The 23,962-nt window shown below is 40.9% G+C and overlaps 1 protein-coding gene across 3 annotated transcripts; it reads left to right on the top strand.

Annotated features, from left to right (window-relative positions):
- The first annotated feature begins 613 nt into the window (after nucleotides 1–613).
- Nucleotides 614–23,899, top strand: ENOSF1 (enolase superfamily member 1). Of its 3 annotated transcripts, none has more exons than XM_090039766.1 (16): nucleotides 614–752; nucleotides 1,208–1,316; nucleotides 6,735–6,850; nucleotides 7,703–7,789; nucleotides 8,041–8,067; nucleotides 8,602–8,674; nucleotides 8,886–8,924; nucleotides 9,808–9,890; nucleotides 11,838–11,872; nucleotides 12,368–12,455; nucleotides 13,555–13,689; nucleotides 16,074–16,115; nucleotides 19,381–19,510; nucleotides 19,844–19,943; nucleotides 22,789–22,870; nucleotides 23,464–23,899. In XM_090039766.1, exons 1-16 carry the CDS (start codon nucleotides 669–671, stop codon nucleotides 23,572–23,574), a joined length of 1,341 nt encoding a protein of 446 aa, XP_089895892.1. In that variant the 5' UTR covers nucleotides 614–668; the 3' UTR covers nucleotides 23,575–23,899. The 3 variants fall into 3 exon arrangements, with proteins under 3 accessions (XP_089895892.1, XP_089895893.1, XP_089895891.1); XM_090039765.1 differs by lacking the exon at nucleotides 614–752 and adding an exon at nucleotides 764–1,125; XM_090039767.1 differs by lacking the exon at nucleotides 1,208–1,316 and having other exon boundaries at nucleotides 621–752.
- The last annotated feature ends 63 nt before the right edge of the window (nucleotides 23,900–23,962 follow it).

Here is a 23,962-nt window from a genome sequence, read left to right on the forward strand (position 1 = left end):
GTTGTTGTTTTGCTGCTATAAAACCAAGTCTCATATGACTCCAGCAACTGACTCTTTAAATCTCCTGGCAGCTGGCGACTTTATTTTTTTAATATGAACTCCCTGTTTTACACAGGAAGTGATAGCATGTTGCTAAACCTGGACTGATTCTCTCCAGTCTTGTCACAAATGCGTCCCTTTTAAGAACATCCATAACGTGAACATAAAGCACAAGAGAGCGTGCATTGATTTGTTTCTTCTCCCCCGCAAGCAGCTCCGCTCCCCTCAAGTATCAAGAAGGAGGCTCAAATCCTGCCCCTGGGTGCAACCACACTCAGACCGTGATGTGAAACCGACTTCCCGGCTGGTCGGCATTGCTAGGAGCCAGACCATATCCCCGCAATCCAAAGGCGGCAGAAAGTTAGAGACTAACTGCAACTTGGCAGGATAATATTTAACCGAGCAAAGACTGGCAGCAGCTACGGCAACGCTAGTCAGCTCCTCCCGTTTCCCCTCTCTCCGCCTCGGTATTCCACAACTGTGTCTCCTAAGTTCTAGAGCGCCCCAAGCGGCCAATCGGAACTCTGAGGCGGACGTACGCGCACCAATCGGAGCGAAGCAGGGCTTCCGGACACGGAAGAGGCTGCCAGCGGCTACTTCCCAGTGCCAGTGGCCGGGGAGCTGCTGGCATGGTGCGGGGCCGGATCACCGCGCTGGCTGTGAGCGACGTGCGCTTCCCCACCTCTCTGGGCCACCATGGCTCCGATGCTATGGTAAGCGCGGCTCCCGGTCCCAAAGCGCTGCCCTGGGCTCGCAGGACGGGGCTGTGCCCAATGCAGGTCTCAGCTGCTGGGCCCTGGCAGGGGCACAGTCGCCAAGGGAGCTTGTCCCCGGAGAGGCAGGCGGCTGAGATCATTGAAAGACTGAAGTTCCCGAGGCTCAAGATTCTCCTTCGTGAACCTTTAACGTTCAGTCGCATCAAATGGATTTGTGTAACACCCTCAGCATGTCACTCCCTAAAAGGCTGGAATTAAAAAAACTCTGCAGGGGAGGGAGGAGATGATTTGTGTAGTTCCCCAGGCTTCTGTTTCTGTTGCACCAAACTTAGCTTGCCTGGGGGAGTCCTTCATAGTGCTGCTACTTCAGGTATGTGATTAAGATGCGGGTGAATTGGTGCCTGTCTTCCTCTGTTAAGTTTCTTGCACCAATCTTTTGGTCTTCAATTTAGCACCCGGACCCTGACTATTCTGCTGCCTATGTTGTAATTGAAACCGATGCGCATGACGGACTCAAAGGTTATGGCTTAACATTTACATTGGGTAAAGGCACAGAAGTTGGTAAGTTATTATTATGCCCTGACATTCAAATGAGCCCCAAGTCCAATGGAAAATGTTGTTGGGGTCTTTTCGAAAGAAATACAGGGAACGATTTTGCCTTCACACGGTATCTTTTTATAAGTGACAGCTCTTGGAGCAGCGTAGAAGGCTATAAAGTCCAGGGTTGTAGAGGCTACAGGTTAACCAATGTGTTAAATCCTTGTTCTAATCAGTCACCTATTTGACCAGTCCTGCAAACTCCTTTTACAGACTCCCATAAGACAGCTTGTTTCAGAATTGTGATCCTGCCTGCAGTTGTCTGATTCTAAACTAACAAATGCCTTGTGAATGTTTTAAGCTTTAACATCTCCTGCAGTTCTCTGTTTCCCTTCTTGCTGTATAAAAACAGGAAACGGGTGACTGAAAATTGCAGTTGCCGTAGAGTATTCAGGATTGGGCTTCTTACCCTTGCTGATCATTTGGTGTATGCACACAGACATTTAGAAGAGATAGAGGAAGATAGCATCAGCAAGAGTGCGTTAGTTTTGTACATACCATGATGGGATTTCCACAGGATGGTGAAAATCCTATCCTGTTAACAGTCATGCTTTTTCACATAAGTTCTTATTGTGGCCAAATCTTTTGTTATCCCCAGTGATACTTTCAGTAGTATCAGTGACCTACAGTGGCTTTAAATTCAAGCCCTATTCCACAGAGAACTATGTGAAGGTCCAGGGAATAGAGTCCCTTTGACTTCCCATCTACTTTCATCCATCTGTTCATTTTCCTTTACAGCTTCAAGGCCTTTGATTAGAAAGGTCAGGATTGTATGTCATATTTGTAAAACACCAGCATGAGTGTTGACTACACTAGAAAAGTTTTTTTTAAAAAAGGAATAAAGGCAAATGGTGGCTGGATTTATATTCTCTCTAATGTATAAATGTTGAAATTATTACACAGTTTGTTAACTTAGTAAGAAGGTATTTCACAGTTGAGCAATTCAGGAATCTAAGAACTTTACTATGTATGTCTAAGATATGGTCTTGGACAGTCCATATCTGTTTTTATTCTTAGGAAAGGGGAGTAGAGATTATATGCCTCTTACATTTAAAGCTCCTTTACCCTATCCACAGACACTAGCAAATGTTAATGCCAATTCAGCTCTATTAATTGGTAACATCTGGAGCCCTAGGTGGGCCGTGCCATTTGTACAAGGCCATCCAACTATGTGGACACTGGAAAAGTTTCAAAATGTTTTCTTGACAGACTAGGTTTTTGGGCTTTTCATTTCTCCTAATAATTTAAAGTTCTAAACCAATGATTCAGGTGGTGTGAGATTTTTGTTCCAGGTGCTGCAGAACATTAGTTCTATTAGATGTCCAAACACTAATATGTCATTCGCAAGATAAACCCAGAAATTGCAACTAGGAATTCATAGTGTCACAAAACATTCTGACCTGTTGTGGTATTTCTGAGTTCTTTGTCACAGAAGCATCACCCTATTATTTTTCTGTAGTCAAGAAACAAGTAAATGCCAAAAGCCAGCATTTACCCAGGGGTGGTTTCAATCTAAATTTTTTGAGAACCGCAGATCTAAACATACCTCTCAGATGCCCAACATGTTTGAACGGTGACCATTGGAAGCATGTCTGTGATAAATGTGAGCTTGATCTTACAGCGTGTCAGATGCTCTCATTCTATTCCAAGCATGCCTGTAAGCATCTGAGTGGTCTTAATGGGACTGTTTTGCTAATTAATGTTTGCATGTGTTATAAATGTATTGGAACCTACAGGATCAAGTTCCTCTTCTCTGAAATGAACAGAATTTTCACACAAACTTCTCTGTGTCCTGTCCCCTTAATACCAGGGTTTGTGCTCAAGAAATTTCTATTTCTGTGTCATTAAGGCATGACATTCTAGAACCTCGTACAGACGGTCAAAAAGCCTGAGGCTGAATCAATTCAGTCTTTGCAGGTTAATCTAAGATGCGTAGATTGAACCGATAAGCAAGTGAATATACATTCTTTCACCTTTGATTCCAGAAATGCAGCCACTTGCCTACAGTGGCCCAGGCCAGAAGCCAGGGAGCAGTAGAGAACACCTCCCTGCTCTGCTGGATCAGACAGCTTGGGCCAGGACTAGCCTGCCCATCCTGTGAGGCAGGGTTTGCAAGAGAGTGCAAAGCATCATTGGATGCTGGGGGACTGAGAGTTAACTTGTATCTGGAGGGGATCTGACACAAGTTCAATAAACTGATTTAACCTAACTCAGGTCTGATACTGCGTCCATCCAGGTTTATCTTAAACTGGTTTCAGCTTTTTTTAAAGCAGTTTGTGTGTATCGAAATTCTGTTCTGTTACAGATTTGAGCCAGTTTCCAATCACTTATACTGGTTTATCTGTGATTTCTGTCCCTAGCCCTTGAGGAAGAAGATGCCTAGCAAACAGATTATTGGGTGTTTCACTGATGTTTGCTTCATTTCAATACCAGTGTTGTTGTTCTTTCATGGAGAAAGATGCCCCTTTAGAGCTCTACCACTTTTTATAGATCAGTGAAAGGAAATCACTACTTAAAGTGGTAAGGAAATCTGAGGACTTGATTTAAATGAAATAAAATGAACTGTCAAGTATCTGCCTATCACCTTTGTTTTCTCTGTGTTATCAGTGCTGGCAAGAAAAGGCAAAGAGGACTAGGCTGAAGCAGGTGCTTAAGTACTTGACCCATATTTACATAGCACATAGAAAGATTGGACAAATTCTTGGAAAAAAGGGGCATCATGAGCTACTGAGCACAGGAACTAGGGATACAGCCTCTGAACTAGAACGTCTTATGCCTTAAATGCTGGAGACTGCAAGTGAGAGAGGAACAGTGGGGGAAAAAACACCTTGATCATGCCTAGTTCACTCTTTCTGCATCCACTCTCAGCCACAGTGACAAGGGATACTGGCACAGTTCATTTTATTTCATTTAAATCAAGTCCCCAGATTTCCTTACCACTTTAAGTAGTGATTTCCTTTCACTGATCTATAAAAAGTGGTAGAGCTCTAAAGGGGCATCTTTCTCCATGAAAGAACAACAACACTGGTATTGAAATGAAGCAAACATCAGTGAAACACCCAATAATCTGTTTGCTAGGCATCTTCTTCCTCAAGGGCTAGGGACAGAAATCACAGATAAACCAGTATAAGTGATTGGAAACTGGCTCAAATCTGTAACAGAACAGAATTTCGATACACACAAACAGTTCTTATGTTCTTGTGTTCGTATACCATTGCAAAGTATGAATCTTTTGCACGTACAGATTACACAAGTATAACCAATTGAAAGCCCAGCTTTCAAGTACACAGAGCCATCTCAACAGCTGAACAACTGAAACACTAACAATTCCATATCTCCACTGTATGCCTATAAGGCCTTGTCAGAAGTTAACAACTGTTTCTTAGCATATGTCTGAATCTTGACTTGTATCTTCCTTACACTGCAACACTGCCTGAGAAAGTGGGATGCAATGCAGGTCCAATCCCTCACTTCCTAAATTGTTCATATGTGGACCTATGAACATTTACTGTGGGGTCAAAAGGAGTAGATGGGTGCTGTGCATCACCTACTCACTCTGCTGTCACTGCTTGTACATTGCCCCTGGTAAATGGAAGCTAACTTGGGTGATTTAATGCTTTTTTTTCATTGAGGACACAGCTGTGTCCAAGCTCTAAGGTTATTATGCAGTTTTAAGTCTTGCACCTTTAAGTCCTATAACTAATACACACTGTTTTTCCTTAGAAAATGTTCATGCTGGTCTCCAAGCACCTCTTATAAACATGTTACTGTCTAGTAACCTTTTGCCTAGCAATGTCCTTGGATCACAGCATGACAATAACAATTGTAATCCATTAAACCCTTGCCACTCAAGTCTGGAGATTAGTAAATGCCTGACAACCTCTAAGAAACCATTCTAACATATGTGATACCCTTGATCAGATTATATGATGTCTTTGTCTTCCTAGATCCATATTTATTTAAAGAACTGATTCCATTCCCACTTCAAAAAAGGATCGCCCGTTGCATTCTAAAAGAAAATGAGCAAATGTTCACAACTGTTTCTGCTCAAAACCAGCAAGACTTTTGTCTGTATCCTCATAAAAATAATCTCTAAATATACCAATATGCTGCATGTAGTCATACATGCCAGCTTGAATGTGTCAGTTCTTGTTCATGTATCCACTTGGGGAGTTTAACCACTGCCGTTATTAAGACTAGGATTTGGTTCTTTGTGCATGGCTTGGATAATGCTGAGTAACCGCCTCTCATTCAAGTTAATGGGAGCTGAGGTATTTTAGTTACCTATGTGGCCCCAAATACTGTAGGGTGTAAGCACCCCACAGTTGTTCATGCATTTGTCTTTACAGTGCCCCAGTGAGGTAGGCAAATGGTATTAGTCCTGATTTCCAGATGGGGCACTGAAGCACAGAAGTGCTTTGCTCATGGCCACGTGGGTAAGTCTGATGGAACAGAGGCATGACCCCAGGTCTTCAGATCTCAAGCCTGTACGATGGTGACTTGCAGGATTGGTCTAAGATCTGTTCAGTTTCTTCTTAAGATTTCGTTTGTCTCTTCTGTTAATGAAAATGTTTAGATGATAGTAACATTCCTAACGCATGTGTCCTTTCTGTAATTGCCCCCCTACCCTCTACAGCCTGCTAGAACAGCATGTGTAAGCAGATACTTTCCTACTTAGCATGTGTTCTGCACTAACAAAACCCCCCGCTGGGAATTCCTGATGAGATCAATAGTGGAATATGGCACTGAAACAAGCAAGACTTTTCCATTAGGATCCTGAGGAGCTGAAACAGCTGGGTTGGAACTACTGTTATATAATGCTCAGAAACAAAATTACATAATAGAAAAAATAAATTTGGTGTGGCTCCCAGTGCCCTTTCTTTTGTGAGATATGTACTATACCTGCCAAAGGCCTACCACATTCATGGAACTGCTGTTTTCCTACTGCGTTTTAGGGCAGCTGTTCTATTTTTACTAGTACACATTACTTTAGTAGGTTCGATTATTAACTTCTGGCAGGAGACAATAGAGGCGTCTTCACAGCCCTTTAGTAGGTTCGATTATTAATTTCTGGCAGGAGACAATAGAGCTGTCTTCACAGCCCTTTACAAACTAATTGATCCTCCTGGCAGCCCTCTGAGGAAAATATTGTGAACCTCATGTAACAAAGATGGAAACATAGGAGGGAGAGTGGTTGTGTGGCTTGGCTGAAGACACTAGCAGTCCATGGCAAAGCTGAAGTTATATGCCAAATCTGGCTCCCTCTTGCCGGTTCAGACCACTAGGTTAAGCCACTCAGAAAGCATTGCATCCTGAAATGGTAAAATTCTTTTTCTAAATGTTTTGTTGTAATTCAGCAACATATCCTGGTGTGTTTTGCAGTTGTTTGTGCTGTTAATGCTCTCTCCACCCATGTGGTCCATAAAGACATGGAAGAAATTGTCAGCAATTTTAGAAATTTCTACAGGCAACTCACCAGTGATGGGCAGCTCCGATGGGTAAGATGCATCTGGGGTGTTCCTGTGAAATAGATGTATAAATGTATTTTCACCTAAGTCCATCTCTGCATTTAGAGGCTGTAGTTACAGAACAGTTGTGGAATCTTGCAGCAGTTCCAGAGGGATGGGTTCAAGCCCCACATTGGACTTGTGCCCCTTTTGACCTGTCTGTAAATGGGAACCTAGTCAATTCAGACTAGGGGAGTAAGTGCAAGTTGACTGCAATGCTAAGCACATCTCTCCTTTTTGTGTCAGTGGCTGTAGACACTAATGTCTGGCCACTAAGCTCAGAAGGACCTTGACCCCTGTGTACAGTTATGGTAGAAAAAGAAAATTAATTTTACGCAAGCTGGGACATTGCAATTATATTTATTCAACTTTTACCCATGCAGAGCTCTGTTGATTGTTTTCCAAGTGAATGCTGGTATCTACCCACACAGATCCGCTAACAGAAGGAAGGCCTGGGTTCCAAAGTGTGCTTTCTGCCAGTTCAGAGATCAGATTTTTTCCTCTCTCTGCCCATTCTTTGTTCTCCATTCATTGACTCACATGATCACAAAATGGTTCTATTCAGTTTGGGTTTTTGGAAATGGAAAATCCAGCTGAGACCAGTATGGAGAATGCCACGGTAGTATTCTTACACTGAAACTAATACATAACAAGTTCAGATGCTTCCCACCTTTTCCAGTAAATACAAGGTTGTCTTTTAATGTCAGTGGCTCATTTTTCCTTGACCTGGGTTTTTGTTTTATTTTGTTTGGCTGAATATTACGACTGATGTGATGACTTAATTTCCATTTAATAGTAAATTGTTAATTGCGTCTATGTGAGTCTTTTATCTTTTGCCTACAGATTGGTCCAGAAAAAGGGGCTGTTCATTTGGCAACAGCTGCTATTCTGAATGCTGTGTGGGATCTGTGGGCTAAGCAGGAGGGAAAGGTAATATATTTAGACCTGGTAGGCAAGCATGTTACTGCATACTGCATTCTCCTAATTATCCATCTTTTGCGGAGTTAGGTCCTGACTCTGCAGTGATTTATGCATGTGCTTAACTTTTAGTTCACAGAAGTATGTGCACCATCAAGTTCACTGGGGCTTCACAGGGGCTTTACTTTTTATAAGGAATTGTTTGTATGCTGCTTTGATGGATATCTTTCATTTCTCATTATATAATCGGTTTTGTTTTCTAGCCTCTGTGGAAGCTACTAGTTGACATGGTAAGACAATCCTGTTCTTTGTGAGGCATGATGGCTGTTGGGTACTGAAGTTTTTGCTTTATTAAGAGTAAAAATGTTGGCATGTATTCAAGCTAAAATTACATCTATACAGCATGTGCCAAGGTTCTAGAAACCTGAGTTTCTGCAAGGTGCGGATGCTAGTTTCTGCTCTGAAAGATCTTTCTCTTCCTAGGTAGTTGTGCAAAGCTGGTTCTGGCCATACCCAACTAGATAAACCATCCCTTTTTATCAGGTCACTGTTACAGACCCTTCCCTGTCCCAGTATAACAACACACATGGTGACGGGACCCCATCTATACTGATATTAGTAAATTATGTACAAGACTGGAATCTTTGTGTTGGCTAATCAGTGAATTGATGTACCTGTACACTGCACTTTCTATGGAAGCGAAACTAGGAAAATGCTGATGGATGTCTCATGCTTTGATATGTGTATTATCTAAATGTTGGCCTTTTGTAATTGTGTCATCTTATTCTTTGCGGTTTGTTTCACACTAAATATTCTTTGACCAGGATCCCAAGCAGTTGTTATCCTGCATAGATTTCAGGTATATCACTGATGCACTAACAGAAGAAGAAGCTTATGGTAAGTCATCCTTCCATTAAGAGGCAGATTGTGGTTCCCTTTTGCGTCCTGTATTCCTTGAGCTTTCATTGATTTCAGCAGGACTAGTGGAGGATTAGTTCACTCCTTGTAAGAGGATCAGCGTCTGGCTTTCTGAAAACAGCAGAGTGGTGGGGGTGGGAAAGAACTGTACTTTCCATTCGTGTAATATTTCCCCTTCATTCCTTTGCAGAAATACTCGTAAATAGCCTACTTGGGAAAAAAGAAAGAGGTAAGCTATTAAATTAAAATATATGATAATTATTTTCTAGAAACATAATGGGACCGAATACTTTGTTTAGTATTATGGTATGGACACATGTCATGTTCACTGGGAAATAAATGGACTTTTCTGCATAGTAAAAGTGGAGCAGATGCATGGTGCTCAGGCTGATGACTTTAGTCTTTCAAATCCAGGGTAAAACTGAATAAACTTTACTACATGGGGATGGTACTGCATAGACTGTCTTGTGTGTCTGCTCTCCTAATCAGTACCATCCCAAAGGTACCCGCTTACTCGGGTGCAAACCAGCTCCCTTGCAGCCTCCTTGCCAAGTGCTGTAATAGTGTCTGCTGTGAGCAAGTAGCTTGGAAGAGCTGGCTGTGTGCCCATTCTTACTACTGAGTACACTTACTACAGCACTTCTCCATAGTACTTGTCATGTGTCCACACCCTAAATATGGCACTTGTGGGTGAGAATCCTATTCTTTAAGAAGAAAACTGGGAGTTGAAAACTGATGTTCTCATTTGCATTGTATAAAATTGCTTCCTTATGAGTCATGGAGGAGGTGGAAACTGTATATGGTGAGCAAATTTGTGCTGCCTTGCTGGCCCCTGCTGTGATGAATGTTTGTCAGCCATGTTGGCATGGTGATGCTGCTTCTTGCATCGTAATGGTTTTTTTTCCTGGGCTGCAGCTCTGTTGAGTTTAGAGTGTTTGTGGAGAGAACAGGATCATTTTTTGTCAACACATTTGACCTGTCCTGTTTTAAAACACTATTTTTTTTAAGCTCATCATTTCCATGAGAAACAGTTTTAGTAAAATTGTTGTACAACATAGCCATCCATGGAATAGAAAACCACGTTTTCATCATGATGGTCTTTGTCTTTGCAGAAGAACAAATGTTAACACGTGGATACCCTGCTTACACCACCTCATGTGCTTGGCTGGGCTACTCAGACCAGCAGTTAAAACAGGTTTGCTTCTTTGATATCAAGATCTTAAACATTTCTCTCCAGGGGGTAGTGGTGATAGATGATGGTCAGACATTCAGTGGTGGCTTTTAGACCCATAAGAGCTGAGTCCTGAGAGAGAGCCTTAAGAGCTGAGTTCTAATATGAAGCAAAAAGTGAAGCCCTGCATAGCACGGATGTAGGGGGAGTGAAGGCCATGTTGAGGAGTGGAGTTTCTGGGCTGTATCTACACTAGGGTTTTAGCCACTGCTCTAGATACTGAAACAAGCTATTAGGGTAACAGCGCAGGTCAGTTTACCCTGGTTCATTGTGCGTAATGAGCATTTTGCTCTGGTACAGATATGACAGGGTAAGTAAAGGCCATGTTTACGTGGGAATACTTAGGAAAGTAAAAGCAGATTAAGTAAAGTTGTGAAGCTGGTGTTTTCATTCCTTGTGTGTATACTCCCATTCAGAAGTTAAGTGGCTTTTATCTTGCTCTAGTTTAGCCCTCAAGCAAGAAGGGTATCTTCATACAGAGAATGAATGCTTTGTAGTGTCACATCTTCCTTAGTTCATCTTAACTTTCTCAAGTATCCCTGTGCAAACAGGCCTTGAGCCTCTGACACATTTTGTTGCTCAGAGATCCTTTCTTCCAAGCTCCTAGTAGTCTCAGCTTTGGCAGATGTGTCTAAAGCAGGGGCGGGCAAATATTTTGGGTGGAGGGCTGCTTACCAAGTTTTGGCAAGTTGTCAAGGGCTGCAAGGGTAGCCCTGCCCCTTGACAGGTGCCCCACCCTTGGTCGCCATCTTGACTGGAAGTCCTGCCCCTTAACCCCTGACCTTTGCCACCAGAAGTACCCCCGCCCCCTTGCCCCTGGAAGTTCTCCTTTCACCAAGGGGTTTTACCTTCATGGAACTAGAAAAATACCAAATTATATTCTAAACATCAAACATCTACTACAGCATTCATTAATTGGATTTCTAAAACTATTTTTGTCCTGATTTACATGCGTTTATGTAGTATACATAGAGGTGATTGTATACAAGCTTCAAATAAAATCTCGCTCTTGTATAATGTAGGGGGCTGTGGGGAATATGGGTGGGTGGTTACAGCTTTATGGAGGGGTTGTGAGTATGTGGAGTGTGGGGGAAGGTGTGGGGAGTATGTGGGTGCATGTGTGGATGTGTGAGGTATGGGTGGCTATAGGGTTTGTGGGGGGCTGTGAGTGTGTGGGAAGAAGGTGGCTCCCCACTCTCCCTGCTGGCACAGCCTGGCCTGGCTCCATGAAGCCCCACACTGCTGCTGCCCTGCCCTGGGCCCTGGCCTTGGGACCCTGCTGCAGGTCCTGCACTCCCACCCATGCACCTGCTCACTGCCACTCCCTCGCCTCCTGATGCTGCCATTTCCCCACTTTCCTGCCTCCTGCTGTTCCCCTTGTTGTCTTTGACAGGCAGCCAGGGCAGATAAATTTTATTTTTCTAAATTTTTAGGGCCCCCACCGGCTGGATAGAATGGCGTGGCAGGCTGGATCTGGCCCATGGGCTGTATTTTGCCCACTCCTGAGCTAAAGTCTGTCAACAAACATTGGTCCTCAGTCTTGTCCAGTGTAATATTTTTTCTGTCTGAGAGACTCATTTTCCAGCAAAATATGAAAGCTCTTCTCAGCTCAAGGCTTTCAAGTTTGGTTAACACCATTTGGGTGCATCATCTGGTTCAGCTCTCTGTGTATCTGGAAGCAATATTTGTACATCACAGGAGGTTTCATGTACAGCACATGAATAAGATCTGTAATGCGGTATAGTTTAGAGGTGTTGTTCTAACTGGGTGGATGTTGGATCTCAGTTGTTATCTAGTTTATTTTATCTCCAGTAAAGAAATGTTTCAAAAGTTCAATTTAGTTAATACAGCTTGTGAATTATTAGTTTGTGATTTACTTAGAGATTGTAATAGATGTAACTTTCTCTGCAGCTGTGCACCAAGGCATTGAAGGATGGCTGGACAAGGTACAGTAAATTCTTATCCTGAATGCTGCACTTCTCTCCTTAATGATTACAATCAAGAGGAAATATAGGCTGGTGTCTCAGTTTGGCAGAGAGAGAGAGGGAGAGAGACTAGATCTCATGGGGCTTTTCCATCTCAACGTTCTGTGAAGAGATGTCTTTCCTCCCACCTATTTTTTAAGCATATTTCCTCCTTCTGCTATTATATCACATGCCAGTACAGTAAGTGAGTAAATGCACCGCTGAGAAACTTACTTCACTGGCAAGCTGTTGGCTGAAAGCTAACACAGGTAAATCATTTTCCATTGGGTGGGTGTGTGTGTGTAAAAACAGAATGAGATCTGCTGGTAAAGGGGAAGACGCAGTGAAAAAATGCTGTCCATAAAATCCTGCCTCCTGTTGTGAATTTCAGTTTACAGCTTACTGTAGAAAAAACCAGTTATCGCAGCTGTATTAATCTCTAAAAGCGACCTACATTTCATAACATTGTGTGTCTAGGTTCAAGGTAAAGGTTGGTGCAGATCTACAGGATGACATTCATAGATGCAGACTCATAAGAGAAATGATTGGTCCTGACAATATATTGGTGAATATAGTTTTTAATTACCCTACTACTTTTAAGTAACTTCAAATAGAAAAAGGATCTGTTCAGATATGGTTTGATTTAATATATGTGATTTCACAGAGTTCTTGGAAGATACTTCACCCTCTCCAAGTCCTGAATAATGATGGCTACGAATAGTGTTTTTACACCAAACGAGAATAAATTGCACATAATACGTATATAGGGACATCATTTGATTCTGTGCCACAGCTTCTATTAAAGCTTACAGGCATTTTCCCTCAGTAAGAGCTATAGAACTGGGCCCTGAAGGATTGGTTTTGTAAAGAGATTCCAGAGTAGAACTGGTAGGTTGAATTTTTTTCCCCAACATTCAAATACTTCTGGGTGGAAATGGTAAAATTTGGTTTGGAAGTAAGCTTCTGGGGCTGCAGAGTTGTTGTAAATCAAGTGCCTTGTGACCCTGTTATGCTTTAGAGAGCACTCTTTTTGTCCAGCCTGGTTGTGTCGTGACACAACCTAGCTTCTGGTCCTACTTGCCTATTGTAGTGCCTGGACACAGTGCATTAAGGGAAATTTCTGATTCAGGAACTTGGTTCAGACAGAAAAATAGACTTGACATATATAAACTACAATGTTTGATAGGAATTCAAATCAAATCTGTATTTCATCAATTGTCTTTTTATGTTTCAACATAAAGTCTAAACTTTCACTGGAAGGCAAAAAATTAGTTGCTGAGGAAAAATAGATGAAATTTTACATTGAAAAATGATTTCTGTTAGAAAATGTTTACTCAAAACTTTTCAGGGTGCTTTACTTATACTATATCCTCCTGAGAAACCGAATTAATTTGCCTTAAATTTGCCTTCCTGGATCTCTGCACCCAGCTGGAATCTGGTACCTGAGCTGTCATGTTTAAAGCTGGCTTGGGTATCTCTATACTGCACTGCAGTCTGCAGCATAGCTGATACCCACAATGCATAAGAACAGAGTGAGTCTCAGCTGTGATTTTTTTTTTCCTTGCTTTTCATCAGTTTATATCAACGTTATGATTATTTTAACAGTTTCTTATATAAACAGTCAATAAAACGATATAGTGAATTGGATTTATAATTGTCCTCAGATGCTGGATGCTAACCAACGATGGGAAGTTAAAGAAGCAATAGAGTGGGTGACTAAATTAGCTGAATTTAAACCATTATGGATTGAGGAGCCAACTTCCCCTGATGATGTTCTGGGTCACGCAGCTATTTCTAAGGTAATTTAATGAAGATTTTACAATAACATAGTGACTACATATCAAAACATACTGATGCTGCTCCATAAAATGTTCAATGTTCAGGATGAAATAGATGTCAGAAGGCATAAACTACAGTTGAAATGTATTCAATCAAATGTAACTTATACTAGAATGTCGGTTTTCTGGAATAATTAGTGTCATCAATCTGGATCATCAGTTTTTCCAAAAATCAAACACCATAGTTTGAAGTGCTGAAAACTAGAATTACCATGCTGTACAGCAAATGTTAACAAACAAAATAAATAAATGTATGGTATTATAGAACGTTTTAAAATCTTAAAGCACTAGTTAATAAATAGTGCACAATGTCTCACTGACAGGCAAAACCCAACTGCTGGCTGATGGTGTTATTAATACACAACTTTCTGGTGAATTGACTTTCTGGATAATCAACTCTCTACTGTAATAGTACATTTCTAATGAGTAGTGCTATGATTCTCTCATAAAACCCTATAGCAAATTTCACAGGAGAGGTTTTGAAGGGGGAAAGTAACCAAATAGAAGCCTTCTGGCTGCATTACCTGTCTGTGGAGCACTGTATTCTGGGGTTTTTAGTGTAGCAGGATCATGCCACATTGGCTTCTGTAGGCCTGAATTCCGGGTTTCACCATTTGGCTTAGTGGCAGAAAATCTCATGGCAGTCCTAGTTTACAGTGGTGGTTTTCATGACTGCAGTGACATGAGATTCCTTTGCTTGCATGAATGAGCAAGGTAGCTAAGATTTGACCTTAAACTTGTGGGTTTGACCTTAAACTTGTGGGTCTCATGGGTCCTTGGTACACATTACATATATTCTGCAGTTAACTGGCTAATCACACAGTACATTTAGACTGGCCACCCATACAGAGTAAGTCTCTTTGGTCAGACCCAGAGAGTGATAGTCAATGGAACTGAGTCAACATGGTATATGGTGACCAGTGACGTCCCCCACGGCTCAGTACTCGGAGCAGTACTCTTTTATATATTCATAAATGATCTGGATTCGGGTGTCAGAAACAGACTGGCTAAGTTCTCAGATGACATCAAATTATGGGGAAGTGCGGTCACACTAGAGGATAGGCTGACAATTCAGGTCAATCTGGACAGGCTTGCAAGGTGGGCGGATCCAAACCTGATGACATTCAACATGGAGAAATGCAAGGTGCTCCACCTTGGGAGAAAAAACCCACATCATATTTATAGGCTCGGCAGTGCTACACTCACTAGCATGACTGAAAGAGACTTGGGGGGTCATGATTGACCACAAGAGGAATGTGAGCCACGAATGTGATGCTGCAGCCAGCAAAGCAAATAAATTCCATCTTGCATCTACCGATGCATCTCAGGCAGAGGGTGACTTCTTGGGTTTTGCTTTCTTTGGCCTTGGTGGGACCGCAACTGGAATACTATATCCAATTCTGGGCTCTACAAGTTAGAAAGGATGTGGAGAAACTTGAGAGAGTTCAGAGGAGAGCCATGTACATGTTTAGAGGTCAAGAGGACAGGGCTTATGAGGAGAGGCTGAGAGCCATGGGACTTTTCAGCCTGGAGAAGTAAAGGCTCAGGGGTGACTTGGTGGCAGCCTATAAGTATATAAGGGGTACGCATCAGGAACCAGAATAGTGTCTGTTCGCCAAGGGAAGACAAGGTCTAACAGTCACAAACTGCTGCAAGGTGTCATCAATCAATTTTAGACTGGATATAAGGAAAAACGTCTTTACTGTCTGAGTTTCCAGAGTCTGGAATAGACTCCCGCCAGAAGTGGTGCAAGCACCTACTCTGGATACCTTTAAGAAACACTTGGATGCTTATCTTCCTGGGGTGATCTGACCCCCAGCTGACTTCCTGCCCCTTGGGCAGGGGGCTGGACCCAATGATCTCATGAGGTCCTTTCCAGCCCTAATGTGTATGAAATCTATAATTATCACACAGCATAAATTTAAACCAGCCACATGTGCAAAGTAACCAACTATAAAGTTAGTGCTTGAAAATGTAACAACTTTGTAGGTGGTTTCTGTCCAGCTTTAATTTGTATAGCAGGCACGTTCTAAGAAATGTGAACCGATGTTTCCATGAAGATTTAAGTGTAATATTAACAGAACATAAGTGCTCATCATATGATACAGTTAACAGCAGAGCCACAGACATCCAATATGCATGTTTCCTTATCACAGCACATGCCCTCATCTGTGGTTTTAGTATAGCAAGAGTGATATAAAATGCACTTAAAAACATTCTATCACTTACATAGAGTAAGTGGCAAACATTACTCTTATTCTATCCCACCTCTTTTCTTGCTGTTAAGTAACTGTGCTGGGGAATTACAAAGCAGAAATAACTTCTAAATGTATTTTTATTTGCAGGCCTTAGCACCATTAGGAATTGGCGTGGCAACAGGAGAGCAAGTAAGTATAGTTTTAATTTTGCCTTTCTATTGAATGTAGTTATGGCAATAAGCTTTGAGGATTTATGCCAACATTCATTCTCGTTTTTCATTAGGGGTTTGAATAACGCAATTGAAAACATCCTTAGATATATTTCACATAGCATAAGTTCAGCTAATGCCTACCAGGAATATCTTCTTTCCAACCATGTATCGTATTTCCCTTCTTCCCACATGCATCTGTATGGAGAGTCAGGAAAGGTTTTGTGTTGAGGTATCTATAATAAATATAACAGCCAGCATTGTAAAGCACTCTCACTGCTCTGTTGAAATAAATGTTATTCCTCATTGCATTCCTATGAACATAATTAATTTTCTATTGCAGTAGGGGAACTGAGAGATCAAGACAGGCAATTGGCTTGTGACAGAGAAGAAGCCAGGACTAGAACTTCTGGCCACAACCCTTTTGTCAAGTCCATTTATACCACACTAGGTCCCCTTGCCATGTTAGCGAGTTGTAGTTCAGCATCTCATTAAGGATTCTTATGTTGCCTCTGTCATCTGCAGTATTCTCTTGAAAAATAGTCATTGGTGTCTAAATCTTAATAATTGAAAAGTGAAAGGAAGAGGATGTTCATGTTGTTTGAGGCTCACTTTTTAATGTTTGATTGATAGTGTCTGAATCAAGGTCCAATCCCGAGGTTCCTAAATAATTGACGGGCACCTACAGCTCTCAGTGACTTTGATCCCATCTCATGCCACCTTGCGCAGGTTGACTCAGATGAAGGGTTTGATAGTTATGGATATAAGGTAGGCAGAATCCAAGATTTCCCACAGGTCTCAGACAAACTTAAATCATGGCCTGTATCCCTTCAAATATAAGATGCCCTTGAATTTAAGATGCACCTAAATTTTCTGATTCTCAATGTAAAAAAAAAAAAAAAAAGCAAAGATGCTTTTAGAAGGTTCCAACCTCTATGGTAGGCATACACTATGTCCCTGTTATAGCAAGCCATCATGGGGCTGGGGAAAAGTGCATTAAAAGAGGGTATTCACTCTTAATGCGATTGGTCAATAATAATATGTCATAATAATGATAAAAATCAGTTCCTGCTGTCAGGAAGCAGGAGTTGTTATAATGAGGTTGTACTATAACAGCTTTTTATTTTTTTTCACTCCAGTTCAAGGCACAGGCCACTGCCCTCACCTTAGCTCCCCCTCTGAGAGGTGGGGGCGCAGGGTGGTGGGTGGCGGTGCTCCATCCCTGCCTGCCCACACATACCCTCTAGGGCAGTGGTGTCCAACCTTTTTATGGTGCAGATCACTTTTTGTAAGTGAAGGGCACCCCAGGGTCTACCGGCCTCACCCCCAGCCCACCACCTCTTAGGATCAACTGTCAGAGGCTCCATGATCAACCAGTCGATCAAGATAGACTGGTTGGTGACCACTGCCCTAGGGCCTTCCCAAGTACCCCCAGGAGTATGCATACCCCCGGTTGACAACCCCTGGTTTAAAAAATGTCTGATTATTCAAAGGAAGGCAAACTATTAAAGACCTAGGTCTTTATGAGCAAAGACTGACAGTCGGACCAAATTGTGCCAGCTGAATGGTTGTAGGATGCTCAGACTCTGTGGTGATGGGTGTTAATTTAAGAACCTGGATTGATGGTTAAACAATGACTGTGATGACACTGGCGTCCTCACTTCATTGTGGTCCATGTCATATCTGAGACCTCATATCCAAATGTGGACAAGTAGAATGTTAATGATTCGTGACCAAGGAACTGCTGAAATTACTACCTTTAATTTGAAATTACATCCCCCTAAGATAAATTCTTGTCGGCACTAATGATAAAAGGCATAGACATCAGCACCATTGGACAGAATCTAGTGGCGGAAGTAATCAGTAGGGCTGTGCAAAATTTCACTGGCCATTTCATTTTGACACTGCTTTGACTCATTTTGAGGTCGAAACAGCAAAATCGAAACAAAACAAAGGTCTTCGAAACAGCCTCAAAACAAAACGAGGCTAGTTGAAACGTTTCAACTGTAGCACTGGGGATGGGAAGTCAGTCCAGCTGGGCTGACTCCCTGGCCCCAGCCAATCTAGCAAAACATTGAAACAGCTGCACTGTTTCAACAAAGCAAAACAGAACAGCTGTTTTGAATGGAAATGAAATTCGACATGAAATGCTGTTCCATCAAAACCTCGAAACTCAAGGCAAAACAAAACGTTGCCATTTCGCATAGCCCTAGTAATCAGTCCCGAAACCATTTCCAGAACTTGTTTCTGTATCTGTTATAAATTGCTAGATCTCAGTAAAATGGCTGGTACTGTTAAGAGATAATAGTCACCATACCAATGTAAACACTATTAATAGGTTTTTATTGTACCTTTCTTCCTGCCAAGGCCTGATACTAAATCTACTAAGCCAAGCGCATGAATTAGCACTTTCTCAGATCTTGACAGCAACTGGAGAAATACTGCATTCCAGCAAGAGGAAAAAATACTGCACTGCTTTCACTCTATTTGTGTTATTCTATCTAATGGCAAACATTTAGGTTTTGTTTGCACAATGAACATCTATTGAGGAGGTTGGCTTTGAATTAATTGCTCATTAAGGCAAGTCTGTCTTATAAAATAAAGGCCAGTTCCTCATAAGAATCTCCGAGCAACAAGCATTAATGGAGTTATCCTCATTCTTCTGTGAATTAGGAAGTATTATTTTCCCTATTTTTAAAAAATGGGAATATGAACCATAAAGAGATTGACTTGGCCAAGATCCATACCATATATCTCTGGCAGAGCCAGAAGTAAAGCTTTAGCCAAGTGTCATGACTATAAGACCGTCACTCTTTTTTTCTGGCCTGCTCTAAAGTGGTCCACTCTTGCAATCCCAGGGCTGGAGCAGTCCAATCATTCAGATAAGGAATATTGTTCAGTTAGGAGTGGAAGTTTTAGTTAGTGAATAGAACAAGAAACATTGGGTTAGGGCTGTTGGGTTCCATATTAAGCTCTGCCACTGAGACTGCTGCATCAGCTTAGGCAAATCAACATTTGTATATTCTCCCCAAGCTGCAAAACAGGCATAATTTCTTGCAAGTATGTAGTGATTATTTAATGCTGGGAATTATTTTAGGCCATCTTCTGTGTAAGCAGCATGACAAAAAGAACTTGAGGAAGCAGTAGGAATGTGGTACAATTGTTTAGATTTGTGCTGCCAACAGTTCTTGTAATATTTTGCCAATTCCATGGGCTTGTGGTCTCAATTTCTTTTCCCCCTGCAGTGCCACAATAAAGTGATATTTAAACAGCTCCTACAGGCTAAAGCCCTGAGCTATCTCCAGATTGACAGCTGCAGACTGGGAAGTGTGAATGAAAACTTGGCTGTGTTGCTGATGGCCAAAAAGTTTCAAAGTAAGGCTTTTGGGAATGTTGCAGTAACACCAAAATTGTCATCTTCAAGCCTGTCTGCCATGCAGCTTCTTCAGCTCTTGCAGTGTGTTCACTAAGTGTCAGCTTGCATGTTTCTGTAATCTATTGTTTTCTGTCATGCTTGAGCACTATATCAAAATGATTCCTTAATGTAGGGTGTTCTGTTTCCCTACGGTTGACTTGGGGAAGCGGTGGGCATAGTTGGGATTTAGCACTACAAGTTAAATACCAACAAAGAATTAAAACAGGATTCTTAATAATCTGGTCATTTGTTCGTAGCTGTGATACGTAAGAACTGTTCTGCTTTGATTTCAGTTCCTGTGTGTCCTCATGCTGGGGGTGTCGGGCTCTGCGAGTTAGTACAGCACTTGATACTATTTGACTATATTGCAATATCTGGAAGTCTTGAAAACAGGTTAGTAATACAAGCTACTGCTAAAACATTCAACAGCAGAGGTGTTTTACCTTTCCAAGAGGCTTTTGACATATACTTGTCTTTCAGTAGCCATTATGAAGTTTGAAAATCAGGGTTAAAGGGATGTGTTGAACTTCACTGTGCAACTGCCAAAAATGAAGACCCAGAAGTGTTTTTGACTGAAGCTGATTGATAATGTTAGAGCTGTATTCTCCCTTTATCCAACTTCTTCTGGCTACAATGGTAGCCATGTATATGTGTTGCCAAAGTCAAAATATGGACATAGACTGTGGTAAAAGATAGGATGTTACCAAAAGAAGGAAATCCTGTTTCTCTTACCCATGTGAATAGCTCTACTGATTACAACTGCTGCTTCCTATTTGTATTGCAGTAGAACCCAGGTGTGTTAAGTGCAGTATAAAATACATGAGACATGGAAGCTAATCTAAAAAGGGAAAATATAGTCCAAAGAAGGGGAATGCAGTATATAGGCAAAGTATTTAGTGCTGAGACATGGTCCAAACTGATTGATTTGCTTCTTGGAGTTGAGGGAGGGGATATGAGGGAATGTGTTTGGAAGGCACAAAGAGAAAACAACTGAAAAGAAAAAAAATATAGAAAAGGGTTTGGGTAAAACCATAGTAAAAATGCAGCCCAAGAACAGAGAGGTAAGTGACAAAGGCTCGAAGATGCCAGTGACATACAGCACTGGAGAAAACTTCAGGGGATTGACCCTTTAATGGCAAGTCTGGAGCCCTTTGTACAGCCATCTGGGAAAACAAAAGGAAGCTGCTGGGACAGCTACATTAGGCATTTTCCACACGGTTTACTAAAATGGAATTAGCAATCTTCTCCAAGTGGTGTAGTGTTCCAGGCAGAGCTTCCCAAAAGGATCAAACAACTTCTTTTGTCTTTTTAAAATATACTATAGGACAGTGGTTCTCAGTCTTTTTAGACTCCAAGGCACCCCTTGGAAAATGCCAGCTCTTAGCTTTTGCTCATTTCTTGACTCCTAAAAAAGAATAGAACTATTCTTCTGTTGCAACAAACTCAGAAAGACAGGTCAGAATGTTTTTAATGCTATTCCTATTGGGATTCCCATTCGAAATCTCTGAGTTCATCTTGCGAATCATGCATAGATGTTTGCACACCTAATATTACATGGCAACCCACAACACCCATTAATAGGATCTCATGGCACCCTGGTTGAAAATCACTAGTATAGGATCTTGCTATCCTTTGTCTGCAGTGAACTCTGCAAACAAGAATTCCCTGAGTCCTTCCAGTTGTCTGCTTGTTCCAGTGTTTTCCTTGTACTTGTTTTGTAATTATTAAATGAAAATATCTGGAGCTTCACCTGTGCTCACATTATAACTAACCATGTAAGCCATTCCAATGTGTGTTTAATCTTTCTGGTCTTTGGAGCAATATAATTAAATTTCCTTAAGCTTTGTTTATGGTACAAAATATTTCAGTTCCTGATAAAGTAATACATTTGGCTGCTCTAGAGATTACAGCTTTGTTCTAGTTAATTCGGTGTTAAGCAGCAGCCCCACTGACAACCCTTCAGTTGCTCCACTAATGACTTCTGTTGCCATGATTTCTTGTTTACACTCCTTTAAATGCCCAGTGTACATGCACACATTCTGTATTCATGCTGGTTAATTATGAATCGCAAGCTTTTGCAAAAATCACTAAGCACCACCATTAATACAATCATACCAACTTCTATGTATTAAACAAGAAAATTAATTTTGGCCCTCCTAAATCTCATATCCTGGCCAAAGGGCTTTTCTTCTGCCAAATATTCTTGTACTGATTAATTTAATTGAGATCAGTAATTCTCACTAGTGATGGGCTGAGCTGGGTATTCTGTGATGTGCTTTCTTCTAATACATGCGCTAGTCTAAAATGCATTTTCCAACCTACATAAGGCACTAGCTAGCAGTAGATTTTGTATGTCAAGAAAGATTCTTCCTAAACTGCTGGTAATTCTGGTTAAATTACTTTTTATCCATTTTTTTTCATGTCAGAGACAAGGCCATAAACATGTTTATTGTATATATTTAGAAACAACAAAAAAGGAGAGGCCAAATTCTATTTACTGATGATACATAGGTAGGAGATTAAGAGCATCAAACAGGGAGTAATGGATGATTGCAAGGCTGGATGAATAAAGATGGGATTAAATGTAATAATATAGAGTACATGACTTTGCATTAAGGAATTAGTAACAAGACCTTCTGCTATAAGCTGGGAGCTCCATAGATGGAAACAACAGAGAAAGACCTGGCTGTACTAGCTGATTACCAGTTTATGAGCCAATGTGATGCATCTGAAAAAAGTAAATGTGAGCCTATGATGAGATCTTTCAGTAGAGGTTTTAGTACCTCAATATCTTGCTAGCATAAAGTCTCATTTAACATAGTGAACAGCTCTGATTGTTCATATGAAACAAAAAAAAATTAATTTGAACTAGTTAAGTCTGTCTGTGATCCCATGATCAGCAGGAAGGAAAGCTTATTTGGCCTAGCAGAATGTAAGTTGCATGAGATAGCTGATTTCTACAAATACATTAGACATGACCAGGGAAGAAACAGAACTATTTAAGTTTTAAGGATAATAGCAGTTAGAAAATAGGCTTTTAAATCATGAGAGCAGTTAAGGTCTGCAACAGACTTCCAGTGGGAGTGGGGACAAAATGAAAACCATACACTTGTTTTAAAGGAGCACGTTTAATTAATGGAAAGGATTATATGGTTGCCTGCAATAGCAAAGGTTAGGACTTGATGACCCAGGAGGCTTCTTCCAATCCTATGTTCCTAACCCCCACTTTTTCTTCCAGAATGTGTGAATATGTTGATCACCTGCATGAACATTTCAAATATCCTGTAATAATCAAAAAGGCTTGCTACATGCCACCACAGGTATGCTATCAGTGTCAGCTATATTTCAGTGGCACAGTAAAGAAAGCATCTTTGATACAAGTACTGGAAGACTTTTGACAGGTCACTTTACCAAAGGCCCTGTAGTATGCTAGTACAGTAAGCCATAGCATAAACTTGGTGATTCTGAACAGCAAAATAAAAAATCCAAAATACACTCTTGAATCTAGAATATGACCATGCTTAGAACCTCAATCTAAAGCAGTTCTCTGGTCTTTGTTTTGCATGTTTTATTCAACACTGCTGTTAGCATAAAAAGGAAGGATAGTAAATTGAAAGGATGTTTTCAAGTAATGTCCAGCATGGCACCCAAATGAAAAATTATATATTCGTATTCCAAAATTGAAGACCATTGTTTAATTACAGGCCTCGTAGGGAAAAAAAACAAAAACACAAACCTGGACTTTTCAGACTTCTATGAAATATTTGCTTAGAAATTAGAATTTCAACAATGCTTACAGCTGATATTATGTAAAACAAGTTGCACAAAAAATAAACTTTCTTAAAACAAAGTCATGGAACTAGTTTTCTCCTTGCAACGTTATCATTAATGCAAAAAACTTTTCTTTATGCAGGATGCTGGATATTCTACTGAAATGAAAGAAGATTCTACAAGGAAATACCAGTTTCCACAGGGAGAAGTTTGGCAGAAGCTCTTGTCTGGCCATAAGATACATCTGCCTTAAGTTTAACCATGAAGGTTTTCAGGCTTAAAATGAAATTCCCCAATGCATGCTGCTAATGCAGCAAGACTCCAAATGAAGGTGAACAGTTCTGTACAACTGGGGGGAAAGCCTTCAAAAAAGTAACTTTGACTACTAAATCATATGTTATCTAGAGTTTTAATTAGTTTATGGTGATGGATGGAATCTTAATATTTAGGCTATTATATTATTGTAACCATAGGATGCATTAGAGAGTGAGTTTCTAAAAAATCCCCATTTTCAATTACTCTTATTTGCTGCTTAAATTTGTTTAAGTTTAGGGTATTAAAATAAAACTTAACTTTCAGCTGCATTGTCCCGATTATAATAATACATAATAGTTTTGTTTGTAATTAAGGACAGATCTGTT

The sequence above is a fragment of the Crocodylus siamensis genome, chromosome 3, assembly GCF_052110815.1.
Source record: "Crocodylus siamensis isolate JL-2025a chromosome 3, ASM5211081v1, whole genome shotgun sequence".
Taxonomy (NCBI): domain Eukaryota; kingdom Metazoa; phylum Chordata; order Crocodylia; family Crocodylidae; genus Crocodylus; species Crocodylus siamensis.

What these genes read in the sequence shown, in the direction of transcription:
- ENOSF1 (XM_090039765.1), top strand. Translation starts at nt 1,039, where the DNA reads ATGATTTGTGTAGTTCCCCAGGCTTCTGTTTCTGTTGCACCAAACTTA. An exon ending in GGGTAAAGGCACAGAAGTTG is followed by an intron (nt 1,317 to 6,734) that starts GTAAGTTATTAT and finishes TGTGTTTTGCAG; the next exon opens with TTGTTTGTGCTGTTAATGCT. An exon ending in GCGTGGCAACAGGAGAGCAA is followed by an intron (nt 16,116 to 19,380) that starts GTAAGTATAGTT and finishes TTCCCCCTGCAG; the next exon opens with TGCCACAATAAAGTGATATT.